Source organism: Phoxinus phoxinus (assembly GCF_949152265.1).
Source record: "Phoxinus phoxinus genome assembly, chromosome: 8".
NCBI lineage: Eukaryota > Metazoa > Chordata > Actinopteri > Cypriniformes > Leuciscidae > Phoxinus > Phoxinus phoxinus.
The window spans coordinates 10199203-10223746 of NC_136883.1; the positions used below are offsets into that span (position 1 = coordinate 10199203).

Genomic DNA, 24544 nt, shown 5'->3' on the forward strand with positions numbered 1-24544 from the left:
CTCTCTCTCTTTCCTGTTGACCATTCTTTAATAAAACTTGTTGCAAAATGGACCTGACTGATTCTGATGATTCATCACAGAAGACTTCACCACAACAAGGTTCAGCAACTATGTCTTTGTAATCTGCTGCATTCTCTGCCCAAGCTGACCAACTCGCCGTTCATCACCACCAACTAAATCACCTTACCTCGTTGACAGAGGAGTTGGTGAAAGCCATCCAGACCCTGCAAACTCCCGCTCCAAGCCCGCCTCCGCAGGAAACACACCACCGCGCTGCCGAGACCCAGCCCTCCGTGAGCGTCCCCGCCTCGCACTTCCCGAGAAGTTTGATGGGGATCCCGGTTAATGTAAGGGCTTTATTTTGCAATGTTCACTCGTCATCGCCCAGAAACCCACGCTTTATTCCACTGAGGCTGGTAAAATTGCCTTTGTCTGCTCCCTACTTACCGGCAGAGCACTCGACTGGATTACAGCGGTGTGGAGAACGGGTGGTACTGTCTCCCCCACTTTCGAGGTCTTCCACCAGCAGTTTCGGGAGGTTTTTGAACACTCTAAGGAGGATGAGGGAGCGGGCGATCGACTCCTCGAACTCACTCAGGGTCGTTCCACCGCCGCTGAAAATGCTCTCACGTTCCGAACCCTTGCTGCGCAGATGGATTGGACCAATGACGCATTAAAGGTGATTTTCCGAAGAGGCTTGAGTCACGAGATACAAGCAGAACTGGCCTGTCGCGATGAGGGAAGATAGTTAGATCAGTTCATTCACCGTGCCATCCAGATTGATAATCTAATGCGTTCTCGCTGTGCGAGTTGCCGTCCTGTTTCCACCTCCCATCTCCCTCCCGCTTACAGAGTCTCCGCCCCCGCGTCTGCTGACAATATTGAACCCATGCAAGTGAACACCTCTCGACTGACCCTGGAGGAGAGAGATCGACGAAGGTCTGGTCACTTCCGCATCACATGTCCCTCTCGACCTCTTCTGAGAGATTTAAGACCGGTGAGTTTAACTGTTGACGCCCTTAACCCCAGTTATTTTATGTCTGTGCCCCTTGTACTCACAATTAATGGCCGTCAAGTTACCACCAACGCCTGATAGATTCCGGAGCCGCCAGTAACTTTGTCACAAGACTTTGCTCTACAAAACCGCATTACTCTAATCCCTTACCATTCTCCTCTTACAGTCGACGTCATCGACGGGCGGCCACTAGGCTCCGGCCGTGTGTCCCACATCACCCAAGAAATCTGTATGCGGACAGGAGCTCTCCATCTGGAAACCATCCAGTTTTATGTCCTTCATGCTCCTCACACACCTGTCATCCTGGGTCTACCCTGGCTCCGTAAACACGACCCACACATTCGGTGGGGAACCAGTCAAATTGTCCACTGGAGTAACTCCTGCCACTCCACCTGTCTCGTCTCCGTCACCCCTTTGTCCGTCCGAAAATCACCATTCCCCGGGAAGGGACAGAGCTAGACCACCTTCCAGCTTAATACCATGACCTAGCAGAGGCCTTCAGAAAGGTAAAAGCCTCCAAACTTCCTCCTCACCGCACCAGTGATTGTGCCATTGACCTGGTGCCTGGCTCCACACCTCCCAAAGGTCGCATCTTCCCTCTCTCCCAACCGGAGATAGAGGCCATGAAGAAGTACATCGAGGAGGACCTCGCAAAGGGCTTCATCCGACCCTCGACGTCTCCAGCATCAGCTGGTTTTTTCTTCCTCCAGAAGAAGGACGGTGGTCCTCGACCATGTATAGATTATCGGGCCCATAACCCTCTGGGGTCGGCAAACGCGCGGGCATTTTTTTTTTACATAGCAGCAACATAGACTTAAAATACTCCGTCATGTATGGTCATACAGACTTAATAAATATGAAAAAAGAATCTGTGAGATGTCTACTTTTGTAGGTGTCCACTTACAATCAAAACAAAATGTTGTGTTTTTGTAAAATAAAGAAAAAAAACAGGTCTCGTGAACTTTTTTTTCTTGAGCACGTCCTTAAACAAACAAAACTCAGCGAATACTTGTCACACATTTATGAACTCTATATCTTTATAATCATTTAAGTGTGTAGTTTTAAATGACCTGATTCAAAAAGAAAACAAATATTCTCTGTTTAAGTAATTTGTATAAAACCAACAATATATCCAGTTTCTCAAACCCTTGCTCATTATTTTTAATGTGACCACACCCACACGCGCAAAATATATAGACATGCAAATCACGCTCATTACCTCAAAAACAATGCACCTAACCTCATCAGTCCTCTGCTGTTTGCCGAGTTTGGAAGACGCGTGCGAGTTTATTGGATTTACATCCGAAGAAGAAGGACGCGATTTGAAGACAAAAATTTTAAGGTAAATAATTCTGAATTATATTAGTTAGTGTTATTGTTGCATAAACTTCACATTCAGCGGCTCAATCGCTTCAGTAAATGTTCTCTAGCACGCGCTGTCTGTTTGAAAAGTAAAACGCATGTTTTTACTCCAATCTCATTTCATAACGTCATAACAATTGTAAACATTTGAAGTAACATATGATAATCAATTATATTTTTACTCTAGTGTAGTGTTACTGAAGTGTTTAATGATTTATAGGCTGCCTAGCTGCTATAGGCTTGTTATTATTATTGTATGCAGCACTGCACGTATATGCCTACAAGGCACAACAAGGTGTTCATTACATAGGCTATATTTTTTTTAAATCGCTATTTTTACCCAATTTTAAAAATGGATTCCCACAATCATGCAGCCCTATAGTTTATCTTGATATCACCATGTTCACAATTGTTTAGTTTTAGTTTTGTTTTGTTTTTTTACAGGGACCAGATAAGAGACCACTGATTTAAACATTCACATGATTCTCTGTACATCAAGGCCTATATGGTAAAATGAAAAATCAAACAACATGGAAATGACAGGTATGTATGACACCTATGTTTCAGGAATGGCACAAAGGTGTGATCAGTGTGTTCAATAATGTAATTTTTTGTCCTTTTTTGTGTATCTTTGGATTATGTTGTGTTGTAAATAAATCCCAAAAAGCCATTATTTTTTAAATGCAGTCATTCTTTGTGCCTCATAATGATATGGCCTGAGAGCTCCTAACAGGGCCATTATGGGAGGGTCTTTGTCTTTTTCAGATGTGAAACACTCAATATGCATGGGTTGTTAACGCCTCCTCGCATAAAGCTTTCTTACACAAAACATATCTTACAAATTTTAAATCAATATATTGTCTTATCTGAATGAGTATGCAGGATGATTTTCACATAGTTTTGAAGCAAATATTCTAGGCTACATGATACAATTCTCAAAAGTCTTGTAAAGAAATAATCAGTTTGGGTATTATGACCTTATTTCAGTGACAATTTTTTATTTATTTTTCACAAACCACGCATAAACATCATTATCTCAAAACTACAAACTTATACATGCTGCTCATATACTATTGTAGCAGAGTTTGTGCTGTGTAATCAGACTTTAGCCATGAAAATGTCACAAGTAACAGAAATAAGCACAAATGTCAGAGCATGTCAGAACACCTCCAGGACCCAGAAAACACCTCAGACCCCAGAGGGTTAACGACCGTACCATCAAGTTTCACTATCCACTTCCCCTGGTGCCCGCAGCCTTGGAACTACTCCGCACAGCGAAGTTTTACACCAAGCTCGACCTGCGCTGTGCCTAAAATCTCATCCGTATCCGCGAAGGGGACGAGTGGAAAACAGCCTTCTCCACCAGCACAGGGCATTATGAATACCTAGTCATGCCTTTCGGCCTGTCAAACAGCCCTGTCGTCTTCCAGTCTTTTATAAATGATATATTCCGAGACATGCTCCATCGAACAATCATAATTTACATCAATGACATCTTGATTTACTCTGACACCCTGAAAGACCACGTTCATGGTGGTGATAAACGTGATACGTCATCAGCCCTGAAGGTGTCGCCATGGACGAGGGCAAGGGCAAGGTCAAGGCGGTTCTTGAATGGCCACAACCCACCACTCTGAAGGAGTTACAGCGCTTCCTCGGGTTTGCCAATTTCTACCGGCGCTTCATCCGGAATTTCAGCACTGTGGCAAACCCCCTTACGTCTCCGGTGAGGAAAGGCACCTCGCGTCTCCCCTGGAATGAGTCGGCCACCCACGCTTTCAACCAGCTAAAGCAACGATTCACCTCTGCCCCCATCCTGCATCATCCTAATCCCGAGTTGCCCTTCGTGGTGGAGGTGGATGCATCTAACACAGGTCTTGGTGCAATTCTGTCCCAACGTCAGGAGTCCCCACCTAAACGATACCCCTGCGCGTTCTACTCTAGGAAGCTCAATGCCGCCGAGAGAAATTATGATGTGGGAGATCGTGAGCTTTTGGCTATGAGGGCCGCCTTCGAGGAGTGGCGGCACTGGTTGGAGGGAACCACACATCCCTTCACTGTACTCATCGATCACAAGAATCTGGAATACCTCCACACCGCCAAGAGGTTGAACCCTAGACAAGCTCGCTGGTCCCTTTTCGTCACCCGTTTCCAGTTCACGGTCACCTATCGTCCCGGATCTAAAAACACAAAAGCCGATGCCCTGTCCCGACAGTAAGACCCTGAACCGACCTCCTACGCTCCCGATATGGTCCTGAGCCCCGATCTCATCCTTGGTCCCATTCAATGGGATATTGAGACAGAGCTCGAAGAGGCCAACGCCCAGACGGAAATTCCCTCGGCATGTCCGCCCCACTGAATCTTTGTCCCCGAAATGCTCCGTAACCAGGTCCTGGAGCATGTTCACGCTCTCCCTAGCTCCGGACATCCAGGAGTCACAGCTACCATCCAGCTCCTCCAGAACCGCTACTGGTGGCCAACCTTGGCCCAGGACACCACTAGTTTCATCCAACTGTGCCAGATCTGCAACACCCAAAAATCATCCCGTCTGTTACCTGCCGGTCTACTCAAGTCACTTCTCATACCGCAACGCCCCTGGTCCCACATCGCCATTGATTTCATCACCGAATTACCCTCCACCGATGGCCACACCACCATCCTCACTGTCGTGGATAGGTTCTCCAAGGCCTGTCGCCTCATTCCCCTAGCCAAGCTCCCCACTGCTCTGCAAACGGCTGAACAACTTTGCAACCTGGTGTTCAGGTTTTACGGCCTACCTGAAGATATCGTCTCTGACAGGGGACCCCAATTCACCTCCCGAGTCTGGTCGGCCTTCTTCAGAACACTTCAAGTCAACGTGAGTCTCACATCTGGATATCATCCCCAAGCCAACGGACAGGTCGAACGCCTAAACCAAGTGATAATTAGGTTCCTCCGGACCTACTGTCATCGCCATCAAGAAGATTGGAGTCGATACTTAGTCTGGGCTGACTACGCCCAAAACTACATTCAGAAACACTCCACTGGTTTGACACCCTTCCAATGTATCCTAGGATTCCAACCTCCCTTGTTCCCGTGGTCTGGCGAACCGATAAATGTACCTGCCGTGGACGATTGGCTGTGGCGCAGCGAGGAAACATGGAACCTGGCCCACACTCATCTCCAACGTGCAGTCCGCCACTACAAGAGACAGGCTGACCACCGTCGCCGACCTGGTCCAGAATATCAACCCGGACAATGGGTGTGGTTGTCCACCCGAGATCTACGCCAGCTCCCCTGTAAGAAGCTCAGCCCTAGGTATGTGGGTCTATTCAAAATCCTTCGACAAATCACTCCAGTTTCTTACTGTCTTGCCCTTCCTAACCATTTCCGTATTGCTCCCACCTCCCATGTGTCACTACTCAAACCTGCCGCTGACCCCTCTGAGCGAGGAGAGGAGAGGTCCCAGGAGCCGAGCCCCCTACCCATTCTGGTGGAGGGTGAGGAGACCTACCGAGTACACAAGCTACTGGATTTCAGGCGTCGGGGTAACACTTCAATACCTGGTCGATTGGGAGGGTTTCGGTCCAGAGGAACGTTTGTGGGTTAACGCCAGGGACATACTGGACCCCACTCTCACCATTGAGTTCCATCAAAACCACCCGAACAGACCTGCTCCCCGACCACATGGTAAACCCCGCCGCCGTCAGCATCCTCACACCAGGAGTCGCTCGCAGGGAGGGGGCTCTGTCACGATCACCGACTTCATGACCTCCCTCTCTGGCCGCCAGACGGTGCCCTCACCCGAATACTGACTTTCCCCTACGAACTGCATTTCGCATAGTACATCATTCCTGGACTAATCCCGCATCCACCTGCTATCACTGATCACTCACACACCTGTATCTCGTTCCCAACACACATAAAAAACACACTCACATTACAACCAGTGCGAAGTCTTGTTTTGCTGTTGTGAACATTTCTGAGCATTTCTCCTGTGTTTCTGCCTACCTGTGTTTGACCCCATCTGATCTGATCTTCTCGTTGCCTGCCGCCTGCTCATTGACCCTCTGCCTTGTAACTCTGTTCTGCTTGCTGCCTGCCTCTGAACCCTTGCCTGGACTATCACCTTGGTTTTGCCTGCCCTGCTCTGTTCCTTCTGCCCGTGCCTGACCTTTTCCTGTCGACCATTCTATAATAAAACTTGTTGCAAAATAGACCTGACTGATTCTGATGATTCATCACAGGATGCTATCCTTTGAACTCTTGGCATGGAAACAAACTGAGGTTTATATCATTCTTTCATGATTTTTCATTTTCATCACTATTTTAAAATAAAGGTCACTCTGAACACGCCTTAGGAGTATGAAATATTCTTGTTGCAAATTGATACTTTGATATTTACTTTAAAAATCAGTCACCAAAAATGTAAACTATAGAGATTGTAAGCTTTCAAATTATATATAGTGTAGCAACATTGACTATGACATCTGGTCAAATTAGTGAATCGTGATTCTCGCGAACACTTCATTAATTTGCCTGAACAGACAAGAGGTCTTTGTCTCGTTCTCCCATTCCAACACCCACACACACTTCAACACACGTAACACGACACCAAACATTCCTTTCCCAAAGAAGCACACACACACCAAGACACCCACGTGTCTTCACAGAGAAAAGGACTGCTAAATAGTCACTCTTAAATGTAATAAATATATTCCCTTTTGTGTTAAGATGTGTGTATAAACCATAGGAAAGCATATATATATGTCTTAATGTGTATTAATCAAACTCTAAAGGCTACTAATGTATATCTTATGTAACTCTGCATCCCTATAATCTAAATCGGAAGTGTTTGATGTCTCTGTAATTCTCTAAATCTAACGGAGTTGAATCTCGATAATAGACTGCAATGGTATGATTATTTCGATATGAATTCTTTCCAGTCATAGGAATTACTAAAATCCCTATCATAAATTATACAGCAGGGGGTCTCTTCTCGACAAGACAAAGAGAGTTTCCCGCTTTCGAAACACTGAAGGCTATTGGCTACTCGCGCCAAACGAAGGTGGAGCCATACATTCTTTAAAAGCCAAACGCTCCTCCAAATCTGTGTTCTCGGCATTCTTCTGTTCTCCGACTTCAGCATGTGAAATCTCCGGACCTGAACTCCTTCAGGAGTTCCCTCCTTTTTATTTTCAGTTTTTATTATTTTTTTTTTTTTTATTTTTTTTTTATTTAGTTTCTTTTGTTTCATTTTCAAATTCTCCTTGGTTCGCCTTCACCTAAGAGTGAACGAATTTAGCGTGAATTATCCCTTCAGCCACTTCACTTTCAAGAAGCCTTCAAAACTCCCGCGCCCAGCGCGCCCCGGAGACACGAGAGCACGCGCCCTGTCCGAGGCTCCACGAGAGAACGCGCCTCAGCACGAGAACGCGCGCTCCTCTCAGACTCACACAAAGAACTGTGCAAGTATCATAACTCTAACGAGTTTTTAACGTTTTAAGGTTCGATGCATTTTGTTGGCTCTCTCAAAGGTCTGTGATTTTGCTATTCTATGATCATTCGTGATTTATTTCTCTCTCTGTTCCGCATTCAAATCGAGCGTGCGCCCCTGCCCTCGATCTCATTCGCTCTCTCTTATTCTCTCTTTCGCACGACCAAAACCTCCGCAAAGCGCTCCCCGCGCGTGCGAGGTGTGCGTTTCTGCTCTAAATAGCACCAGCCTAAATCAGAGCACTCTCTCTCTCTCTCTCTCTCCAACTCTCCCTCTCTCATCATCTGTTACCCGTTTTGTCTTGTTTGTTTAACTGTAAGTTATGTACATAGATATAATCGGTGTATATTGAGTAGTACTATATTCTATATTCTGTAGTTGTGCATTTATTAAAACCATATATTATATGACTGTTTCTGACTGGAAAAAGCTTGTAAAAATACAAACGTCAATGAGGTAGATCCAAGAGCTACCGCGCTCATTATTTACTACGTTAAGTAGCTTTAATTTTTTAATTTTATCGAAAAATAATGTTCACGACCAGAAAGTTAATATTTCTTGGAGTTTATAAGGGATAGCTTTATTGAGAGATTGATGGATTGATCTTTGATGGTTCGCGGGACAAACACCTCTTTGATCATTACATGAATTTCCCTTAAAGGTTGTCTCATAATCGAAATTAAATAAGATTATTGATATATGAATGAGGAATTATAAGACGTTGTGATCGATTATTCATATATTCATATAATCTATACATTTTCAATTTCGATAATTTAATGTAACTGTAATATGCAAAATATAAATCATATTCATGATTAGTTATTAAAATTCCCTATAGATCATTTGAGCTAATTCATACGGACCCAGAGTCCGAGGCATATACCCTACAATAGTTTGTCAAGATTAGTTTAGATTTAGTAGGATACTGTTTAAAATATGTAATGGCTGTGGGCCCTATGACAATATAAGGGGTTAAACCAGTGGTGAGGCCATACATTTTAAAGTGAGTGGACCTTGGTGAAATAGGGTGGACCAATGCCAAAAAAACGTTCAGCCTTTTATGTTCAAACTGGAGTCAGACAATGATGGAGAGACTCGAGAAGTGACAACGTCGAATGTAACAGGACATTTCTGTATGGTTAGTTGATGAATTTAGCTTCATGAAAGCTTATATTAGGTAGCTTAAGTGTAGGCCTAGTTATTTTCTAGTCATTGATTAGCATATTCGTCATGATAATCTATAAATCGCATTCTCGAGGGCAGGGTTTATGTGCACATTCCACCCATTGGCCCTTACCAATCATGGCCTCCTAATAATCCCCATCCATTGAATTGGCTCTATCACTCTCTCTCCTCTCTCCACCTGTATCTGGTGTGTGGTGAGCGCACTGGCGCCGTTGTACTGTGGCTGCCGTTGCATCATCCAAGTGGATGCTGCACACTGGTGGTGGTTGAGAACCCCTGATATGATTGTAAAGCGCTTTGGGTGTACAAGCGCTATATAAATGCTTCATTAATTCATATATGATGAAGGTTAATATATTAAGTAGGGATACATAAATTTAAAGATAAAATTAATTAGGAACCAATCATAAATGAATAATATGGATATAAATCATATTAATAAAAAAAATTGAACATTGACCTTTTGAATACACCACTACAAAAAAAGTTGACTTCAACAATGAACAAAGTAGTGTCAAGAATTTCAAATGTAGAATTTTTTAAATGAATACAGTGCAAACACAAAACCTATTTCTGAAAAATGCTAAATACACAATCTTCCAGCATGGGGTAAAGTCAGAACGTACAAATATTTGTTCCAAACTTTTTGAGTGCAGTGGCAGGATTGGCCACCAAAGTGTATTTGGATGCCTTCGACAGATGCTGAGTGGTACCTCCAGTGTGCAAAATCAGTGTATTTGAATGTTAAAGATGTGGTGCTTCTCGTTCAGGGTGCGACCCTCTCTACACTTTGTATTCCAAATGCTGGAGGCTTTTGATTGGAGGACATAATTCATGAACTCGCCAAATTGGCTTGTGAGTTGATGTGTTACCTGCCTCCAGTTGATTTTCAGCCACATTTTGTGGGTAGGTGGGTATTAATTTCAAACCATGATTACATTAAATCAGGGCTTGACATAAACACCCGCCAACCCTGCTAAATGCGGGTGGAATTCAGCAGTGGCGTGTAACGCAGCTTGAAATGTATACTATATACATTTGTCAATTGTAGTCTTTTAAAATGGCATCTTAAATAATATGTGCAATGTAGTGTTGTCAAAAATATAGATTTTTCAATACCAATTAGTGTTGTCAAAAATATAAATATTTCTATATGTATTGTTCCAATTGTTCCAATGCTCCTTTACTGCAGTATCGATACACCAATACCAGTTGCGCGTTCTCGCTTTCTCTTCTTTCACCCGCCTCCTTTTACTCACTCGTCTCATTCGCTCCGATTGAATAGGTTTGGTGTTGGCCTGATTTTTGCCGCGGGGTTGCAGGGATAATTTTACTAATTTCTGCAGGTTCACATCAAAATTGCGCGCACCACTAATCTAAATAAAATAAAATAAAATAAAATCAGTTTTATTTATAAACCACATTTAAAATCAAACTTGGTTGGCCAAAGTGCTGTACAGTAAAGTAAGAAAAACAAAACAAAACGGGGCAAGAAACATAAAAGTTACGGTACATTAAACGCACAATATTTTTTTTTGGTTTTTAGCAAGGATTTGAATTCAGCTAATATGGAAGCAGATTTAACATGTAGGTGGTAGGTTGTTCCACAACTTAGGGCCGACCACTGCGAAAGCTCAATCAACAGTGTAAGTGGCGCTCACAAATAGCTGCCTCTCAAACAGCTCTCGAGTACTAGATTGACTTCTTTTATGAACTTATTGTTTTTAAACAGTCAAAAAACATACAAAATGATGTGAACATGTCCGTCTTGGCTAGTATTCAGGTAAATATAGTCAGTTTTGTAAACTAGTTGAGAGAAAACGCATGTGGTATAACAGTATATTGGATCCATGCAGAAGCTTTTAAAGTGACAGCAGCCTAATAAACCTGCTGATATCTGTCATGTTAATCAAAGAACAAAAGACAAAGAGAAAATGTGGTCGCTGCTCTTGACTTCAATTGTGAGCATTAATCTGTATTTTTTTACAATGAAGACTATCTATTGTTATTTAACATTTAACCCTCTGGGGTCTGAGGTGTTTTCTGGGTCCTGGAGGTGTTCTTACATGCTCTAACCTTTGTGCTTATTTCTGTTACTTGTGACATTTTCATGGCTAAAGTCTTATTACACTGTATTCAGCACAAACTCTGCTACAATAATATGTCAGCAGCATGTATGTAAAAGTTTGTAGTGTTGAGAAAATGACATTTATGCATGGTTTGTGCAAAAAAAAAATATGTCACTGAAATAAGGTCATGAAACCCAAACTGATTATTTATTCACAAGACTTTTGAAAATTGTATCACGTAGCCTAGAATATTTGCTCCAAAACTATGTGAAAATCATTCTGACAACTCATTCAGATTTTTGTAAGACATGTTTTGTAAGACATGTTTTGTGTAAGAAAGCTTTATGCGAGTATGCGTAAACCATCATGAATATTGATGTGTTTCACAACTGAGGAAGACAAAGACCCTCCCATAATGGCCCTTTTAGGTGCTAGCAGGCCCTATCATTCTGAGGAACCTTGCACAAAGAATGAGGAGATTTAAAAAAGAATGGCTTTTTGATTGTTTGGATTTATTTACAACACAACATAATCCAAAGATACACAACAAATTACAAAAAAGCACATTATTTAACACACTGAAGTTAAGACAAGAGACTTAACCAGTCACATACCTTGTGCCATTCCCGAAACATAGCACATAGGCCTACCTGTCATTTCCAAGGTGTTTGATTTTTCATTTTACCATGTTCATGTTCATGTGCAGAGAATGTTTAAGGCCCCGTTTACACGAGAACGCTCGCGGGTGAAAACGTAAAAATATTTTATCAGATGTGCCGTTCGTTTACACGGTGACAGCGTTTTTGGGGCTTAAAAACGCAAAAAAAGTGAAACCACCCTCCAGAGTGGAAATCTTAGGCTATGTATATATGGAAGCGATCTGAAGAGAAAACGCAAAAGTGGCGTTGCGTTATCACTTTTTATTCTGCGTTTAGACGAGCGTTACGGGGGGGAAATCTGCGTGCATATGGTGACGCAAAAGTGTGTGAAATTCGATGTAGTATGCACTCCAGGCGTCTAGGTGGCAATGTGAAGCACTGAAAGTGAAAGAGCCGCTGACACAGTTTTTCATGTTTAATACGGTAAAGCTGCTGCTTTAACCCTCTGTGTTCTTCGCTGGTACGTGACGCCTTCACTGTCTAGCAGACTTTAGCGTTTTTACCCTTTAGACGGGAACGCGATGGTGGAGCGTTTTTAAGATTTCCACTCTGGAGGGTGGTTTCACTTTTTTGCGTTTTTAAGCCCCAAAAACGCTGTCGCCGTGTAAACGAAAGGCACATCCGATAAAATATTTTTACGTTTTCACGTGTAAACAGGGCCTTAAAAACGCTCCACCGTCGCGTTCCCGTCTAAAGGGTAAAAACGTAAAAGTCTACTAGGGAGAGAAGTAGAAGGAAGGTTGTGCGCAGGTGCGCGGACTTGGTGTTGTTGTGTGGCAGTGCTTCACATTGCCACCTAGCCATCTGGAGTGCATACTACATCGAATTTCACCCACTTTTGCGTCACCATAGGCACGCAGATCCCCCCCCCCCCCTTTATAAAAAGTGATAAAGCAACGCCACTTTAGCATTTTCTCTTCAGATCGTTTCCGTGAAAACATAGCCTAAGTCAGCAGGACTCATCAGTGGGGCATCTGGTCCCTGTAAAAACAAAAACAAAACAAAAAACAGCTGTGAACATGCTGATATCAAGAGAAATTATAGGGCTGCACGGTTTTGGGAATACATTTTAGATTTTTTCTGGTTAAAATTGCTTTTTAAAATTGACAAAATACACACACACATATAGGCCTACAGTATATAATGAACACAAGGTTTGTTGTGCTTTGTAGGGCTGCATAAAATAATAATAACAATAGCCTATAGCAGGCGGCCTATCGATCCTTAAAAAGGAACACTACACAAGAGAAAAATATATTGATTATCATATATGTTACTTCAAATGTTTATAATCGATATGACGTTATGAAATGAGATTGGAGTAAAAACAAAGCCTAATATTTGGTGCGTTTTGCTTTTCAAACGCACAGTGCGACAGACTCAAACTCACAGCGCGAGCAGAGAATATTTACTGAAGCGATCGAGCCGTTCCAAACTATGAAACATTATTGTTACCATATTATACATCTACGTTTGAGCAGATATCCACAAACACCGTATTTAACAGTAACCAGTGGTCTAAACATTATAATATTCACCATATTAGAGTAAACACTCATACTAGCTTACTTTTATATCATGCTGTGTTTTAGTCTAGCAACAGTTCAACTGCAATGTGAAGTTTATGCAACAATAACACTAACTAATATAATTCAGAATTATTTCTTACCTTAAAATCGTTCTTGTCTTCAAATCGCGTTCTTCTTCTTCTGATGTAAATCCAATGTAAGCTCACAGCGTGTCTTCCAAACTCGACGAAAAGCAGAGGACTGATGAAGTTTTAATTTGCAGAGGACTGATGAGGCACAAGTTTGGTGCTTTGTTTTTGAGGTAATGAGCGTGACGCGTGGACGATTTGCATGTGGGTGTGGTCACATTAAAACTAATGAGTAAGCGTTGGAGAAACTGGACATCTTGTTGGTTTTATACAAATTACTTATACAGAGAATATTTGATTCATTTTGAATCAGATAATTTAAAAGTACACACTTAAATGTTTATAAAGATATAGCTCATAAATGTGTGACAAGTATTCGCTGAGTTTTGTTTATGTTTAGAGACGTGCTCAAGAAAAAAACAGTTCACGAGACGGAGAGGCAGAAAGCACACCCTGTTTATTTTCTTTATTTTACAAAAGCACAACGTTTTGTTTTGATTGTAAGTGAACACATACAAAAGTAGACATCTCACAGATTCTTTTTTCATATTTCTTAAGTCTGTATGACCATAAATGACGGAGTATTTTAAGTCTATTTTGCTGCTATGTGAAATTTTTTTAGCAAATCGCGCTGGCGCAGATGGATTTCTCCCTTTCTTTTCTCTTTCTCTCTCAAAAGAGCTCATGCAGTGGAGTCCCCAAAGCTCATAATGTGACCTCGCTTAATGATGTTCTCTCCACTGTCCAGAGCCAGTCCAGTCAGACATGCATTCTAAATTAGACAAGAGTTGCTTGTTGCTAATCTTGCACCATCTTCCTTGGAAGTTGCTGCCTATATTGCCATCTAAGGCCTGCAGGATAACAGTTAGCAGTCAACAGTTGATTCCCAGATGGGCCCGTTCAGCACGGCCTTATAAGCGAATTCTTGCCTGCACGATTTCATAGGTCTTTAGTATTCTCTGAAAAAAGGTGTTTCCCCATAGCGTCAGCAACTCACACGATGTCTTGTTTGCTCCTCTCAGGGAACCAAGAGGTCATCTTTGTGCATGTTGGCTAGCAACCACACCACCAAACATGTGTGGGGCAAGGGTCATTTAAGTGCAAATTGCTTTGACATCACAATTGTGTTGCACTATGGTATATTGAGCTCCCTGAAGTATGAGTAGACTCAAACCCTTGGTCAAAAAAGAGGGGTCGAGGGTCTAACCATATGAACTTCCCTAGTCCACTTATCAAAATGGTGACGGGGATTCTGTCGAGGGGAAGGGCTTAAGAAAGTTTGCAGGTGTGTGTCAAGTGAAACACACCCCAAAACTTTGATTCATTCAGCAAAGAAAAATGTTGCTCAGAAATGGCTCTGATGTGGTTTTGATCAGGACTATTGTGTTTTCATTTTTAGGTTACCTAATACTACCCATTGGCTATTTATTGAAATATGAAAAACAGTAACACAATTGGAATGTGCAGATATTTGGGGGGAAAACAGTCCTATTTGTGTGATAGCCTATTACTTAACTATAGTCTTATGAATATTTATAAACAGCAACTAATTTTCGGGGTATTTTTGCCCCATACCATACATTTTGAGGACATTTTTTGTTAATTTGCTGACATTTTTTTGCCAACAAAAAATTGCCAAAAATCTAACCTTTCGTTGAAGTAAAATAATTACAAGTGGGGGGAAATCACATTATGAAATAAATGTTTTTCTCCAAAACACGTTGGCCACAATTGGTACCCCTAGAATTTTTTACGAGTAAAATATCTCTGAAGTATATTCCCATTAATATTGACCTTTTTTAGCACACCAGGGTGAAGATGAAATTGTCCAGCCATGACTTCTTGTTTCATAGGAGTTTAAATATGAGGAAACACAAAGGCCAAATTCCCTTTATCATCCATCGCAATGAGTAAAACCAAAGAATATAGTTCTGATGTGCACCAAAAGATTGTTGAGCATCACAAAATAGAAAGTGGCTGTAAGAAAATAGCTAAAGAATTGAAAATCCCCATTTTGACCATCAGGGCAATAATTAAGAAGTTCCAATCAACTAAAGATGTTACGAATCTGTGGAGGGTTTCAAGAAAAATCCTCCTCGCTCATCCAAAAACAAACTCCAGCAAATTCAGTTGTCAGACACGACTGGATCTTCAAACGGCACAGGGTTCTGGCCTGGGGTCAGATGAAACTAAAAAAATAGCTTTTTGGCAGCAAACACGGTAGATGGGTTTGGTGCACACAAGGATAAAAAGTGCCCCATGTGTACAATTTCATATACCGTTGGATCTTTAATGTTGTGGGCATATTTTTCTGCTGGAGGTCCTGGACTTCTTGTTCAGATACATGGCATCGTGGATTCTATCAAATATCAACAGATAAAAAATCTAAACCTGACGCCTTCTGCTAGAAATCTTATAATGGGCCGTGGTTGGATCTTCCATCAGGACAACGATCCAAAACAAACATAAAAATGAACACAAAAATTTGTTACGGAGCACAAAATGAAGCTTCTGCATTGACCGGACAGTTCCCTGACCTGATGAGTGGACTGAACTGAAGAGAAGAAGCACCAACATGGATCTGTGAATCTGAAGGATCTGGAGAGATTCTGTATGGAGGAATAGTCTCTGATCTCTGGTCAGTTGTTCTCCAAACTCATCAGGCATTATATGAGAAGACTCAGAGCTGTTAGCCTATCTTGTCAAAAGGAGATTGCAAAAAGTATTTAATAAAAGGGTACCAATAATTGTGGCCAACGTGTTTTGGAGAAGAATATTTATTTCATAATGTGATTTCCCCCCCCACTTTCAATTATTTTACTTCAATGAAAGATTCGAATTTTGGCAATTTTTTTAATGAAAGATCAAAAGGATAAACAATGCAGATTTATTTTTTAGAGCCAGTTTTGATAACATTGACCAGGGGTGCCATTAATTCTGACCATGACTGTATTATTAATTTTAAACAGGATGGGTTATAAGAATATTTATAAGAGCAATGTGGGTCTTTATATTGACAGGGTCTTACAGTAAGAGGAGTGCCAAGGATCCCTCATAGTCCAAGAGCCTTGTTGAGGCCTGTGTATAATATACATTTTCAAGAATAACTTTGAAAAGTTTTAATTTGTCTTCTCTATACAACCCTGGATTGTGCGGCCCTAAAGCCCAGGTTTGACAATAAAAAGCCTTCTCACTATGTAGGTAGCAGTTTAAGACAGTTGACATTTTTACAAGCTTATTTCCTATTTCAGAGAGAGAATTAAAAAAATAAATAAGGAAATGGAGTAGCTGACAGGTTAGGATTTTAGTCCTGTGATTTGTTAATAATCTGTTTTAACACAACACAAATTAAAATAGCACATTGGTCAATAAATCCTTGATTAGATATAAACTGCTAAATTTAATCCTAATTGGAGCAATCCACCCAAATTATAGGTAAATAAACTGAACATAATGCAGCAAGATAAGAATAAACACTGTAAGAAATAAAATGTCGAAAAATAGTAGGCTGACTGTAGGATCCTAATAACTTACAACAGCTTCAACTACTGGGGCAGCAACTTTGTTCCTTATAAACGCCTAAAAGGTGCGTTTTAGTAAGTTACAACTAGGCTGACTTTTTTTTTAGTAAATAAGATACAAATGTCCCTTTAAGGGAACTGCCCAGCGACAAGCTGTTTTGCAATTTTTTTTTATGCAGGTAACGTTAGCCTAAACATAACAACAAATCAATTTAACAATAGCTGATGACGAAACAAATTACGCAGTGACATTACAAATTGAGTTTCTGAAAACTGAAAACAATTCAGAGATTCATATAACTTAAGTTAACTGTGAGGATGTTAACGTTACTCACAGTCTCCGCTCCCGGTCGTAACGTTATAATGTTTCCTAACACTGACAGCTGATCAGCGTGGTCCTGCAGCACAGCACACGCTACGAGCAGATCCACAGACATCATACTGCTTATTCTGACGAAACATATGGGAAAATTAAGACAATAACAAGTCACTTTGGACAACTCGACCATGAAGAAAAGACTCTTACTGGTGCTGCCGTAGCAAATGGCATCCGTTGTCATGACAGCACGTCTTGTACACAGTTCATTTTGCTGGCTATTTTTATTTATTTATTGTACACCAGAGTTAATTAATTTTAACGTTAATGCACATAATTTATAATACTATATAATATAGCCTACCTATTGTCTATTCGCAGCGTTAAACCTGTACTCGCATAATAATGTTTCTCTCATATGTTACGTCATTAAGTGACGTCATCGATTAGTCTTTTTATTAATTCAATTTACATTATGTAAAAAAAAGTACATTATGTAATTTGTACAAAACACATTTTACATTATTAAAATTTTGTCATATGTAATGTATGTTAATTGTTTGTAGCCTTATTACGAATATATAGGCCTACTATTTCTTCGTTTTAATGTGCTATTATTTTTGTTATCTTCTTATTGTATGATTTCATGTAAATAACAATTTACAGCTTTTAAAACTTTTAGTAGGCCTATTTTATTCCTTTATTTTATTTTTCATTTATTTTATTTTATCGTTCTCATTTCCATAATTTCTGCATCCTCCATTTAAAACAAAAACAAAAATGGCCTACAAAATAAATACCTTTTGAACAACAGCGCCATTTTTATTAAGCTACACCTCCTTAGTGTGTTTTTCTATCTAATGTGTGTTTTTATTATTATTGTTGTTGTTGTTGTTGTTGTTGTGCTACTGACATGAAATCTCAATACACAAAAAACTCCCAACAATGAGCTGTGGGAAATGGTAAGGGATGGCTTTACGCAACTTTTTTTTACTGAGGATGCCATTGAAAACACAGTCTAGGGCTAGGCTATCCCTCAGTATCTCGCGTTGTCATGGCGCTGCTCTGAATAAGGTCTATGGGAAATATCAGAACAGTCAGTGGGTTTAATGACTGTTGCTTTTTCGAACAGCAGGGGGCAGCAGATCGCGCAATAAAGGGCCGCCCATGTCAGGCTGTACTAAAAGAACCCAGAGTTCCTCAGAAGACGAGCAGCACGTGTGGCTGGATTACACTGTCTGCACACCAATTTAATTGATGAAAACAAGTGTACTGTAAAGCAAGAGGAGCTCTAGTTATGGTATATACAGTACTTTCTCCCCATTCTTAAAAATGTCCTCTAATTTGATTGAAGGACGTGTAATCACCATGCTCTCCACAGACCAGGGGCCTGTTTCAGAAAAGAGGTTAAGTAAAAACTCTGAGTATGTTAACCCCGAAATGAGGGAAACTCTGGGTTTTCCGTTTCAGAATGGGAGGTATGTCAAACCCGAGAAAGCAGAGTAAGTCAAGCCCGTTTCTGAAAGAGGGGTAACTTATACTCAGAGTCAGTTACCATGGTAACTTACTCTGTGAACCTAACCTGGTCTGGAGCAGGTTTTCTTCGGTAAACCCAGAGTTTCTTGCGGTCTCCTCCCCTTTTTTAAAGAGGAAGCGGTTTAAACACTTCATTCCTTCTTTCTGTACATTTATTCATTGCTGTTTTTACCGCTGTTTTTTTTTTTTTTTTTATAAGATGAAATCTATAACTCCTTAACTGGCAACTGAAAATACAGTAGATTAGATTAACATCATGTAGTCCTAAACAAATTCTACAGAATTAAACTGGCATTTACTGAAAATCACTGAATTGTGTTCATCTGTGCACCAGAAGTTGATGGACCTTCCTCCTGCTGTTCTTCCACACGGGGGGAGAGATAAGAATGTCTGTTTATACTTAGATATAAACTTAGAATCTATACTCCACATAAAAATGTGAAGGTGTAGATTGTCTGATGTGTAGAAAATATTAACATTGCCTCTGTAGGCCTCTCTGTGGCAGCAGAAACTGTTTCTTCATACCCATCATCCTGTGAAGATGAGCATTTGGTTGAGTACATAATAGGCCTACTATTTGTCATAATTTCTGGTGTATTGAGTTGGCTACTTACAACTGCCTGGGACCAATGAAAAACCCAACCCAAAGTAAAATAAATGGCCATATCAAAAATATCCTATATAAAAAATAACACATATAGAGACCTCTTACATATTATGAAGGCCCTTGGATCTTCGGGAGTGACTGGCTCTGATGAAGTCCCTCCAGGAATTCCCAAAAATGCTGCTGCACTGCTTGACACTGGATGCTATTTAGTTATTTAATATGTCAAATGTTTGTAAAGTCAGGTAGCCTACACCCATGATATGCTCAAGCCTTACCTGATTGAATCATGTTTTTATATTTCAATTTCAGCTGCTGCCACATTCTTTTAATGACCTAGCCTACATTTTTGAATAACTCTTCTTCCAGTTTCACCTCTGATATTATAACAGTTGGGTAAGTTATACTCTAAAATAGTTATTAATTACTAACTACAAATGACATCTTCAACAGTGTAATTAGATTAATGTAATAATTACTATCTTTAGAAAGTATTGGTTTACTTATTACTAATGACTAAATCCCATATCAACCTCAACCACTTGAACAATACAAGGAGAAGACAAGAAACTTCACTTAAAATGTGTAGAGGGAGAAGGTTACATTAAAAATATACCTTTTAAAAATGTATGTTAAATATTGTTTTATACAGAATTGTTCTATATGCAGTAGCCTATTTAATGTAATTAAATAAGATTTTATTTTAAATTACAGAAGAATTAAGAGTAATCCCTTTAATTAAATTACAATATTTAGATTACTTGGTAATTAATTACACTCAACACTGTATAACAGTAATTCCTCTTTTAGTCTGGCGCTGCCTGTTGCCATGGGGACTCATGATATCTGTGCTCCATTGATAATGGCTTTTTATAGTTGTGGTGCACGCGCTCAACTCAGAGTCAGTCAACTTAGAGTTGATTGAACTAAATAATTTCAGCTGATCTGTAACCGAAAACTCAGAGTTTCCCATCTCAGGGTAAGTCAACTCAGAGTTCAAGTTTTAACTCAGAGTTGGTTGAACCTCCTTATTGAAACAGGCCCCAGAACCCACAGGCCAGGTTGAATCACAGCTGTGCTGATATTGAACAGCACTCTTGCTTGTGTTATTGTGCCTCTTCAATTGCAAATGCCTCTCACACATGTCTTTACAATTTGCAAAGCTGCCAGAACAACTAACAAACCATGGTGAAGGTTTACAGCCACACCTGTCAAACGCAGATATCCATTTCCTCCACATTCAGGGTAAACAGACGCTCGTTAGCTAGGCAACCAGGTTAACAGCATGAGGCTAAATAGTGAACTAGAATCCTGTGAATTAGTTTTGTTCATTGCAGAGTTTGGTCATATAACAAATGTGGGAATAGCAAGGCTGCCTTACAAGCACTGTGACAGAAATGTGTGTCAATGTTGTTAATAATAATAAAAAATATTAAAATACACAATAAATAATTAACTAGGCTATATGTGAAACAAAAAAAAAACACCCATTTTGAAACCCTGAGTTTTGCTTAATACAAGTTGGCCTTGTAGTACTTCAAATATTAAAAAGAATGGACTATATTTAAATACACTGTAAAAAAAAAATTACATCCCCAAGTCAAAATTTTCTAGTGACTGATAACATCTACATTTTTCAATTAGTCTGACATATTTCTCATTGAGCCAATGTTAACAGACTATTGCAACAATTAATTCAATTTATTTTACAGAACACTTGGGCCCATTTAAAAATTTAGATGTGACCATGCAGTCACTAGAATATTTTGACTTGGAGAGGTTAATTTTTTTTTTACAGTGTCCTACTGTACTTGAGGCTAATATTATTGAATAACTCAATGACTTTTTCATACACTTTTGTTCAGTATGCCGGGACGGGACGTGTATGAATGCGGGCAGAGCCCTGGTGTCCCTTCTTTAAATAGCTTTTTATCAGCTGAGTCTTTCGCTTACGGCCATACCACCCTGAACACGCCCGATCTCGTCCGATCTCGGAAGCTAAGCAGGGTCGGGCCTGGTTAGTACTTGGATGGGAGACCGCCTGGGTCCATTTGTTGTTTGAGTGATCTGAACCATTATTTTTACAATTTTCATACAATTTATGAAGTAGACATCCCATTCAGAAGTAGTATTGGAAGTTTGGCAGATTTTGAAATTAATTCAACCTCTAAGAAACACAAAAAGAACACGTATGTGCATTATAGCTCGCTGCCACATCACAAATGGCGAATCTATTATTTTTTTCTTTATATTTAAAACATTTTCAGACCTTTTTTTCTAAAATAATTAATTGGATGCTATCTTTTGAACTCTTGGCATGAAAACAAACTGAGGTTTCTACCATTCTTTTATGATTTTTTATGTTCATCACTATTTCAAAATAAAGGTCTGAACACGCCTTAGGAGTATGAAAATATTATTGTTGCAAATTAATAAATTACGGCTCCACTGTAATTTATTTTGAAAATCAGTCACCAAATATGTAAACTAGAGATTGTAAGTTTTCAAATGATATATAGTTTGTCAAGATTAGTTTAGGTTTAGTATAGAATATTACTCTTTTAAACATGTAATGGCTGATGCCAATATAAGGGGTTAATCCCATATCTGGAATGGTAATGCTTGAAAGTTCTGTTCCTCCGATTTGGGGTACAGGGGAGAACTTTGGTTATACCAGCTGTAATCCACTAGGCAGAAAGGTCATCTTGGTCTTAAATTGAAGCTTATAAACTTGGGAAGTTTTTCATGTACATTTGAGGCAGTGATATGTATAATAAAATGCTTGAAAATGATCACTTTTGATGACAATTTGTCAGGCGGACAGACATTTTTTGGTCTTTTGGGGTATGTTGATGGTGATATTTGACAGCAAAAAGGCAGAAATCCCCACAATCTTTTTCTGCTAGTTTCCCCTATGTGTCAGGATACACCATGCAAAATTTTAGGGTTAAATGACCATTTATGTAGCTGCAGTACCTTAATATTCACAATTACATAATTCCGTCAAAAGCTTTTCCCAAAAAGGGAGTTTTTGGGCCCCTGAGACCAAACGGGGCCGAGTTGGGGGTGGTCATTATCAACTTGTGATGGCCCAAGGTATAAGATAATAGGAAATAATAGTGAAAAAAAGGTAGCAAAAAACATCCTGAGGAGTGGACCTGGCTCCCGGCCTACCAGGTGCTGTAAGCTTTTGCTTTATCCTCACTAATACACACACGGCCATACTCGAAACCCATTTAATAAATTTAGCGCTTTGAGTTTTAGAAAAGCGCATTATAGATATTATAGACTATACAATAAATAATTATACTATCCTGAGCTGTGACTTAAAGGGAAGCAGTCAATTCATTGTGTATTGTGCATAATGAATATTATACAGTGTTAGCCTACAGTTAAATTGTCAGTCTATCTGAGATTTTAAAATTAATAATCTTTAAAACAAAATACACTGTAACCTATGTTAAGTGGTTCAAGGCAAGCTGAATTACTTAAGCTTAGGCTTTCACTGCAGAGAAGCTGTTTGAATGATTGTTAATGACCTAAACTTATGAATCACACTGGATAGTGTTTTCATGCTGCTTTCACCAAAGACACCAATTGGTTTAAACCTGTTGCTGACACAGTATTTGTACGTTTAAAGCAGCTAAAAAAAAAAAAACAGAACAGCTGCAACTCTTGTAATGATACTTCAATTTGCTTTTAGTATCAGTGAGATGACATGCAGCTTCATCTATGTGTGTGTGTGTGTGTGTGAACAGGAAGAGTTTGGCCAGTCATGTTTGATCAGCTGGCTACGGGGTAATCTGTCCCTATAGTGCTGGCTTGTCTCTGGTAACAGAAAGTAACATTGGGGTATGGAGGTGATCTCTGAATTACTCTGTTGAATTTGCCCAAAAATGCATTGAATGAATTGTTTATATTATATCATTATAATTAACCGTCCTAATCCTGGTTTCACAGACAGCGTTTAAACCAGGATTAGGCATTAATCCAGGATTAGGCATTAATGGTGTAATAAACAAGATATTTATATCTTCATTTTTATAATTAGAGTTAAAACAATATTACAATAATATTATCAATAGTCCCTATAGGCTATAGGCCTACTCGCCTATATTCAAATAAAACCAAATAAAATTAAACAATTAAACCAAAAAAATAAAAGATACAAAAAGATTCAATAGTTCATCTGTTTACATGCATGTCCTCTTATGACCGTTCCCAAAGTCAGAAAACCATGAACATGCATGTGTGTGGAATTATTGAAATATTAAGTTGGGCGCTAATTGAAGCTGAGGAAAGGAGCGGGTTACAAAAGAACAAGCAAGCGCTCAGAGTTCTGTTGCTTAAAGGTTCTCTAAGCGATCCTGGGTGACGTCACTTCTTGTTCGAACTATTGCCAAACAAAACGGAGGCTAGCTAGACCCTCCCTCCTCCTCATCCGCGCACTAACAACCCAAACCCCACCCCCAAATCCTTCTTGTCGGTTATTGGCTGGAACACTGTTTGTTATGTTGTGGTGCGGGTTAGTCCAGTCTGTTTTTGTTGCTTTTTGTGGAGCCTGGGGTGTCTACAGAGACCGCGTTTTTTTAGAGTGTGTTCAGGAGACAGACAGCTAGCGGATAGTGAGGAGATATTTGCTGTATGTGACAAAAAAATGTTTGGCCTAAAAAATGCGTGACATCGCTTAGAGCACCTTTAATGTAGACAGAGAAAATAGCCTGTCGATCGCCCCCTGGAGGAGAAAGAAAGAATGACGTGGCTGAGCTGTCCTTTGCCACAGCAAGAGCAGACAGAAGCCAGAGAAAAAGCTAACTGAAAAAAATTATAATAATGAAGCTTAAAATATGATTAAGCTTAAATATGAAATGTAAAAGGATAAAGGAACAACAGTGGGAGCTGGGCCATGAAGTGTAGTATTAGTGAAGATAAAGCAAAAGCTTACAGCACCTGGTATTCCCAGGCGGTCTCCCATCCAAGTACTAACCAGGCCCGACCCTGCTTAGCTTCCGAGATCGGACGAGATCGGGCGTGTTCAGGGTGGTATGGCCGTAAGCGAAAGACTCAGCCGATAAAAAGCTATTTAAAGAAGGGACACCAGGGCCCACATTCACACACGTCCCATCCCGGCTGACTGAACA

The 24544-nt window shown here is 40.1% G+C and overlaps 1 protein-coding gene across 5 annotated transcripts in view; it reads right to left on the reverse strand.

Annotated features, from left to right (window-relative positions):
* drc9 (dynein regulatory complex subunit 9) overlaps positions 1 to 24544 on the reverse strand; it is a 40334-nt gene that overhangs the window by 12709 nt on the left and 3081 nt on the right. For 2 of the 5 annotated variants that reach the window (XM_079620246.1, XM_079620245.1), the window contains exon 1: positions 17283 to 17497. In XM_079620246.1, the coding sequence (XP_079476372.1) occupies positions 17283 to 17456 (174 nt within the window). In that variant the 5' untranslated portion in view covers positions 17457 to 17497. Of the gene's footprint in view, positions 1 to 6367; positions 6509 to 17282; positions 17521 to 24544 lie in introns of those variants that run through there. The other 3 variants (XM_079620247.1, XM_079620249.1, XM_079620248.1) reach the window with 3 other exon arrangements.